The sequence below is a fragment of the Corvus kubaryi genome, unplaced genomic scaffold (genome assembly GCF_017639235.1).
Source record: "Corvus kubaryi isolate FWS band 111438036 unplaced genomic scaffold, C.kubaryi_AGA036_p1.0 split2-37374, whole genome shotgun sequence".
Taxonomy (NCBI): Eukaryota; Metazoa; Chordata; class Aves; order Passeriformes; family Corvidae; genus Corvus; species Corvus kubaryi.
The window spans coordinates 5,258,179-5,266,811 of record NW_024582082.1 but is presented as its reverse complement, the minus strand read 5'-3'; the positions used below and the strand labels follow the sequence as shown (position 1 = coordinate 5,266,811).

At 51.0% G+C, this 8,633-nt stretch overlaps 1 protein-coding gene across 1 annotated transcript; it reads right to left on the bottom strand.

Annotated features, from left to right (window-relative positions):
• Nucleotides 1–861: 861 nt before the first annotated feature.
• On the bottom strand, nt 862–1,392 carry NEUROG1 (neurogenin 1). The gene has a single exon (XM_042014784.1). The coding sequence runs from the start codon at nt 1,390–1,392 to the stop codon at nt 862–864; it is 531 nt and encodes a 176-aa protein (XP_041870718.1).
• Between the last annotated feature and the right edge of the window lie 7,241 nt (nt 1,393–8,633).

The following is an 8,633-nucleotide window of genomic DNA, read 5'->3' as shown; positions in this document are numbered from 1 at the left end:
ACTTGGGGGCCAGGTAGCCACATGTGTCCGTGGCCAGTGTGGTGTCGGAAGTGCTGGCTGCTGCCTTGGGGTGATCCCTTCCCTTCCACCCCAGCCTCCTTCTGAGGAGTGAACCCCTCGAGTTCAAGAAACAAAACTCCGGAAGCGCTGCTGAAATTCAGTACAAACGTTAAAAATTTTATTTACAGGGTAAAGTACGATTTCTTAAAAAAACCCAAACCAAAACAAAACCCCCACTTTGATAAGAGGTATAATAATAGAATAAAGCTCTTTATGTACAAAAATACAATTTTCATATGAATGAACATCTTGAATAAATTAAACCGCTTTCTGGTCCAGCCGCTGAATACCCCGTGTCTGCTCCCACTCAAAAGCAGGCCGGCCGCGCTGGGGGTCAGCATCTATAATGCATGAGCCTCTCCGCTGTCCGCCGGGTGCGGGGTCCCATCGGGGCTGGTGCTGGGACCCCCGGGAGGGGCTGAGCCGCCCCGGGGCAGGGCCGGGGAGACGCGCTGAGCCCCGCGCTGCGCCCCGGGCCGCATCGGCCCCTTAAGCCTTTTCATGGTATTGTCAGGGCGTTCAAACCAAATTTTCATGCTCGTTTTTCTTCGCTGGAGAGCTACAAATTGTAAAATTGACTTTTCACCTCGTCTGCGGCAGCAAATCTGTCGCTTTTCTTCTTCCCAGTTTTTCGGAGTGGCGCGGGAGGCGAGGCGGGGGTCGGGGGGAAGGGGCCGGGGGGAAGGAGAGTGATGAAAAGTGCAACGGGACAAGGCCCCCAACCTCTTCCCCCCCCACCTCCGCCGCCAGCCCCGGGCTGGGAGCGCCGGGCGGTGCGCGGGGGGCGCGGGGCGGTGCGCGCTAGCGGAGGGGCGCGCCCGGGCCGGCGGGCAGCCCGCGGAAGCCCCTTAGGCTGTCGGCGGGCGCGTAAGCGCAGTCCTCGGAGGTGGCGGGGCTGCTGGGGCCGGAGGCGGAGGCGCAGAGCGAAGGGGCGGACGGGGAGGCGCTGGACAACCAGGACCCCGCGTCGCTGCCGGGACTGGGGGGCGCGGCGACCCCGCGGAAGGCGGGGGGCGGCGGGAGGCACTGCTCGGCCAGGCGGAGGGTCTCGGAGAGGGCCCAGATGTAGTTGTAGGCGAAGCGCAGGGTCTCGATCTTGGTGAGCTTGGTGTCGTCGGGGAAGGTGGGCAGGACGCTGCGGAGCTCGTCCAGGGCGGCGTTGAGGTGGTGCATGCGGTTCCGCTCCCGGTCGTTGGCCTTGACCCGCCGGCTGCGCTTCAGCGTGTGCAGCAGCGCCTCGGTCCGCGCCCGCGCACGGCCGCGCCGTCTCCGCCGCTCCCGCGGAGCGCCGGGCTCCGCGCCGTCGCCACTGCTGGGCGCCTCGGCGGGCATCCTGCGGGAGAGAAGCCGGACCCCGTCACTGCCACGCGGGGCAGGGGAGGATGGAGGGGGGAGCGAAGGGGAAGGTGCGAAGCGGCCGGGGAAGGGGTGGGGGGGGGGAGGGGGGAAGGAAAAAAATAAATATAACGAAGGGGGTGGCGGTGCGGGTGCTTGGCAGGTGCCGGCGCTCCCGTACTCACATGGAAAGGCACTCCCGGGGATGCGGTTAAGCAATAACGGTATGAAAATACAGAGAGGAAAAAGCCGAACCGGCCGCTATAGGGGAAGGCAGGGGACTCAGCGCCGAAAAAAAAAAAAAAAAGCGAAAAAAAAAGCCAAAGCCCGGGGAAAGGCGGGGCGGGGGGACACGCGACCGCGCGTGGCTTTGAAGTGCTGCGGGCTGCGATCCGCTCGTGTGAGCGGCGGCTTTGGCACACGACGGCGCGGCCGCCCGTTCTTATAGCGGCGGGCGGACAATGGCCCCGTGGCCGCCCCGCGGGGCCGCGCCGAGGCGGCAGGTCGGCCCCGTGCGCCGCGCCCTCCGGAGCGTGCCCGCAATTACCGCGGGCGGCCGCGCATCTGCCGCGCCCCCGGGGGACGGGGGAGAGAGGGGGGGTCCCCCCGCTTTGTCCCCCCTGTGTGCGGGGAGGGAGGTGGCAGGACAAAGCGGGGCAGGGGGGTCGCGGCTCAGCGCGGGGGTGGAGGGGTCACCGTCCCGCTCCGGCCGGAGGGGCTCCAGTGTGAGTTTAAACCGCTGCGAGCAGGGGGTTTGGGGAAAGAAAAAGGTTAATCTGGACTTCCAGGGGATGAGCCGTGGGTTATTCCCCAGCCAGATGCGGATGGAAGATTTCGTCAGGTTTTCGTTGCACCTTGCGGTTTTTCTACATCCACCCGTCAAAGTGAAAATACTCTAGAATGGTAAAACTCAAAGCAGGTATTTCCCTCCTGCGTTTCTGAGGTGAATATCAACATGCACTTCGGCTTTCACGTGCTTCGCTTTGAAAAGGGTTTTGCAGGTGTTCAGAAAGTTAAAAGTTCCAAAGGACATTTATTTTATAAACTTCGGTGGTTGTAATCACAATATATATACACTGTATATAGATATACACACACTGCATATACAATGTACAGGTACAATTCTTCTCTGTCTGGATACAAACAAAGAATTGTGCTGTTTTGATCGTAAAGTTTTTGCTGCCTCTGCTAATCCCCATTCAGTGCCAGGGTATCACTATCTAACATTTTGGGAAGCCGCAGTTTTGCAACTGGCTAAAAAGTTCCTCATTCTAACATCTGGCTCTTTGCATCCTGCTCTCCCTGCTTCGAAGAAGCCCCATTGTCAGCACTCAGGTACTTGTGTCCCTGGAAGGTTTTCAGTTTCACGGCCCATCAATAGCCATTTTCAGGTGCCTATGCCTAAACTCACATGTATTTACCTGTTTTCCCCTTATGCAAAATGTAGATTGATTCCCCCTCCTTTGATTTTCTCCTATGCCTTTGATCTTCGGTAAACAGGGAATATTGACAGGCTAAATTATTGTCTATCTCTGCGTTTTAAATTCACAGCAACCATTTACTTGAACCTGAGCGAGGAGTTTGCTATCAGTTATTTCTGCTTTGCACCCTCCTCGCTTTGCGATGACCCACTACACCAGCAAACTGCCACAAACAACCTTCTTTGTGCCAAGAAGATCACGCACAGAAGTGAGCAATCCAAAAAGCCCTGGGTGGTGAATATTAACGAGTCTCAAACTAGAAGTAGTTTGGCAGCGGCCGAGCTTGCAGGATCAGCTCTCTTTCTGCTTTTTTACATCTTTATACGCTTGCAGACCAGGGGTGTGCAATATACCCACGGACGGCAGGCGACGGGGGCCTGGCTGTTCCCGGGAGGGACTGGGCTCTCTCAATCACCGACCTGCAATCACGCTGATGTTTTTAGGGCCTCTGCATACATAAGTGACTTTCTGCACTAAGCAGTTCCACTTCACTGAGTTACTCATGTCCTTAAGTGACGGCACAATTAGAGGCCTCTGTCAGCAGGCAGAGACCGACAGTGGAGTTGCTAGCACTAACCAGAAAGCCAGAAGGGACCAAAATTTAAAGGTTATGGAAGCATATGGCAAAAAGTGTTCAACTTTTGTTACTGTGCATTTTATATATAGTGATATAAACTCTAGTGTTGTCTGCAACACTTTTATTGTCTTTTGTTTAGGTGTCTTTGGGCAGTCAATAGTTTATTCATTAAAATGTTTATGATTCCCTAGAGTTTCACAGACTTTGGCACAACCGATCACTTGTCTGAAAGTTTGCAGTGAAAGCGCATTATTCATTAGTCCTTATCCATCATTTGCAGTTTGTCATTTGTTATTCTCTTGTTTTAAGAGTTTGTGCTCCAATCAAGGAGGGGAGAGAGCACCATGTGTCTCTGTGATCAGTCACAGCCATGAATAGCCAGGGCTGAAGTGAATGTTTCACAAACAACCCATAGGCTGAAATTTGTTTGCATAATCTATTCACTGTGTACTTATGAATAACGAATGCATTCACAGAACCAGAATTGTTTCAGGAAGCCTTCGCAAACAGAAAGAAGTGCTAAATATCTTGGATAATTTATTCCCGATGAATAATTCAACCAGTTCTATCACAGGCAGTCTACTAATTTTGCAGATAAATTATTCAGCCAACACAGATAATAGCTCTTACACCTTATGGGCCTGCTCCTATGGAAGTCGGCTGCTGAAGTTTTGTGAAGTTTTCTGGGATTGGAAAAAAAAATTCCAAAACGAAAGAGGGCCATTGATTTCAAGAAACACGCAGCATGTTGCTAGCATCTCACTGATGGCCTTATCCTGAGTTTTAGCCTTTGATTCTAATTTTTCCACCTTAATGTAAGTGCAGCTGGGCTCAGCTGGACTCATGGATACTATTAATTTCATATTTTGAACTCTAAGGGAGCTTTCAGGAATACTTCATAATTTGCTTTGAGAGACAGCACTTAAAAATAGTGAAAGGGAAAAAGATTCAAGTGGCATTTTTTACTATGAGAAAGCACAGCTGGATCGGCCCATCCTTCCTTACAAGTGATGGCAAACTGCTCACCCAAAATCTGCATTGTGTGGGTGCATTTCCATGCAGCACATTTATCACTTGTAAGGCCTCGAGCACGAAGCTCATTCCTCTGCCCTCATGTTGAGACATCGTGCGTGGGGTCTCACTCATGGCTGGACTCCAGAAAAAGTAGGAATTGATGAATAAAGGTGGAGGAAGGGTTTTTGGAGAAAATGTGCCACAAGGCTCCCTGCAGCTCTCTGGATGCACTGTTTCCTCCAAGGAAAAAGCCAGTCAATTAGAAGATGCCATTCTCTGGTAAGTATTTGTTGTACCTTAAAAAGGTAAATAAAACTCCATGTCAGAAATCGACCTCACATTTCAAACCCAACCAGAATTATGATCATTAGAGCAGTGTTAGCATCACTCTTCAAGCATGGAAATGAGCAGTTCACAGTAAAACTGCTCCCACAGTTGGAGTGCTTCGGAGAAGTCGGAGGTAACAATTTTTTTCAGGTCTTAAGATGATATGTCATTACAGTAACTCAGCAAACTCTGTCTTTTGCTACATTATTACAAGAGGGCTTGAACTAATGATGAGTTCTTGGGATGAGTGTCAAAATAACAAATCAACCAGGAGAATACTGCTTTTTTGCTCTCTCATTGTTTGAAAGCATGGCCAGAAAGAGAAGGCAGAGCTGCCTGTGGAGAATGCTTGAACTAAATTCGGAGAGGTGACATGGCTGATGGCAAGGCCATCACCCAGAGCAGAAAGCTAGACCCAGTGCCTTGCAGGAGTAAAGGAAGGATCTTGCTCCCTCACCCCTGGAGATGCCTGGGTGGATGCAGCAGGAATTTTAAAATCAGGTAGAAACCAGGAGATGGTTCAGTGGGGCAGCTTGTCTCCTTGTGCTTGTCTGGACATGGTGCAGAGCACAGTGGCTTCTGGCCAGCCTGGTCCGGGGACAGATGTGCTGTGAGGGCTGCAAGGGTAGGGGTGGACATACAGGGCTGTGCCCCTGGGACCCTTCACCCTCCACCCGGCTGGAGTCACCTTACAGCCCCCGGCCCGAGGCTTACAGGGGGTTCAGGGATTGGTGCTGTGGCTGCTGGCTAATGGACAGCCCTGGAAGCCCAGTATTTGAAAGGGATCTCAGCCTGCAGGGAGGTAGCATTGACCCCTCTTGGAGCAGGAGCCAGTTCACCTGCCAGGGAAACACCTTGGGAGCAGCTCAAGGGCTTTGTCTTTAAAGGATTTGGCCTCATCTCCTACCTGCCTGTGGCCAGTGTGAGGCCTCGCACCATGTGCCAGGGGCTTCCTGGGGTGGGGGGCATCACAAGGAGTGTCCCCATGCAGCAGTGGGTCCTGGCCCAGAGAGCCAAATCCGCTCTGAAATCCTGCACAAGTGCCTGGACTTGCAGTCAGGGCTCAACCCCTCCTGGGGATCTGCAGAAATAGTGGGAATGTTTTATTTTCAGGTTTTAAACATGTGATGTAACATTTTGCTTCTCTTTAGAAGGGGGGGTGGGGGGGTAGAGTAGGTAAACGATTGTTCCCTGCAAGCACAAATGTATTTTGTTTGTGGTAATTAAAATGTTTTAATGAGACAACCATAAAATCAACCATTAATTATTTTTTTTCAAACACTTCTGCTTCCTTTTGAGCTAGGTCTATTTAGAAATAGTTTAGAGAGTAGCCTGCAGTTTTATTCTTTCTGTGGTATTATACACAGGAGTGGAGAAGTCATTTATAAATAATTACACAATGTTTTGGGTCTTTGGGTTTGTATAATATATCAAAGCGATTAGTACACGCATTGTTCCATTGTAAATGGTTTTTTTCCCTTCCTTTCAGTTTCACTTGCCTTGTCTTCTATCTAAACCTTTTTCGTGAAATCCTTTGTCTTCCTCATTCTTTTAGCTTGTTACAGTGCAGGGACATTCTTCTTATTCAAACACTCACAGCATGAGCAAAGAAAGCTACTTCTGTCGCATCTTAAGTTTTACCATAACTTTCTGGCATTTTCTTTTCTTCCAATTTTCCCAGACTACTGATAGGGTAATGAAGAATTATAACATACATCAATTATTGGTGCTCACAGTGTATTATGCTTCTGAATTCAAGGGGAGATAAAGAGAAAAAAAAAAGCGCCACTTTCTGTGGTTTTGAGACACATGAGAGAGGACTTGGCACAGATTATTTATAACATCTTTCTTAGCATCAATTATGTTTGACTCCTACAACCACTTCCTTGTCCCACTGGTTTTATGGCCAGAAGGAGTCATTTTTGTGTGTGGTAGCTGCGGCATTTCACTTGTTTCTTTTATGAGGAGCCCAAACAATGCATCTTCAGGCCAAACAATCTATCTCCTCGAATAATAGCCCAAATGTCACTCAAGTGCTCAGGCTGGGAAATGTGTGATCATGGTGAAGGGCCACGGGAAGAAAGCGTGGAGATGGAGGGGCCTGTGGGGTCTCTGTGGGGCTCCCCAGCATGGGCACCCCCAGGGAGATGGGCTGGAGCCAGTGTGCAGTGCAGGTGCCTGGGGGTGCGGCTGGCTGCCCGAGGTTTCTACAACCCTAATCTGAGTTGTCCAAGGAAAAGGGCCAAACTCTCCTGGTGTGGTCATGTTGCTGGGCCACGCTCCCTGCCTGGAGCTTCCCCAGCCTCCTGGCTACCACATTAACTGGGAAAAATGAGATTAGGATGTCACGTTCGAGAAATGAGCTCTTTCCCCCCACACCTTTTTTGTGCGAGAGCTTTTTCTTCTCTTCTTTTTCCCCCTCCGCCTTTTCCCTCCCACAATTCTCCCTCTTTTGTTGATTTGTATTTTTCTGTTTGAAGCTAGAGTACACATCCTAAAAGAAAGGGACCAAATTCACTGGCTGCCCTGTAGGAGGGGCAAAGATAACCTGAAAGAATTAAGCACTACAATGAGGGGGTGAAAGTGAGCCTGAACTCTTGGAGGGGGGTTGGGGGTGCCCCCCAGCTCTGGGGATCCCCTTTGGCTCTGAGGATGGAGCCTTGCAGCTGGGGGAGGATGCTCCAGGATCACCGTCAGCCTGCGCGTCCCCACTGGCCCGCTGCGGGGGCCCGGGGGATTTGCTGCCATTTGCATAGCAGGTGTTGGGTCCCCGGCCATTCTTCCTTAAGGGAGTTTTAATACGGGATAAATTACTGGGAATTAGGAGGAGGCAGGCGACAAGAAAAGCACTCATGGAGTCTTCTCCCAACCATGGCAGGGGGATTGGAGAGGATGGCTAAAAAAAGGGGAGAAAACCCAAATGCAGAGGTTCTGCCCTATCCCAGGGAGTTTGGGGTGTGCAGGCATTGGGGGTGACCTCTCCTCAGCTTCTCCTGAAACTGAGGTTTGGACTCAGGAATGCAGTAATCCCAGGACAGAAGTATGATTACTGGCCTGAGGATCTTTGATTGAGTAGGTCTGGAAGGGGAGTTTAAAATGTTAATCCCTGGTATAATCCCTTCTCTGGCATTGTAGGGACAAGGGTTGCACCCGAAGGGAATTGCCTGCTTCCTTCCCCAGGATTCGGGGCGGGAGGGCAAGGCTGGGGAGCAACCCCCCATGGATGTGCCACACAGACACATGTCCCACATGTGCACCCAGCCACGGACCCACATCTCCCGCACACTCCGATGTGTGCAGAGACAGGCAGTCACACACATGTGCATGCACAACTCCTGTGGTGATACCGCCTTTCACATCTGTAAGTATCTGTACTTCTGCACACAGAATAGGAGAGGAAGGCTGGGTCACTCGCATTCCCAGGGAGCCTTGATCAAAATTCCCTGTCACACCTCTGTTGCTGCTCTGCCCTGGCACAGAGCATATGTACATAAAAGAAAATTGAGATGCTTCATGTATTTTTAAGTGGGGAGCCATTTTGGGGTTCATTCACTTCCACGCTGTTGGGGCAGGTAGGAAATGTTTTTCTCTAAAGGGACATCAGTATGAAACCATCCAGATGCCTTTCACATCAAAGGAAACTGGATGTATTATATACATAAATAGAGGCAACCTATAGTAAAAGACTGTATCAGTGAGGAAGATGCTGACAATTTCTCAATTAAAAAAAGCCAAAAACCAGGTGAATTCACCCCTAAAGAGATGTGAGGGCTGGGCAGGAACCTAACAGTGCTTGCAGGAGCCCCAGAGCCTGGGCAAAGTGGGGCGGGTGGGAAAGG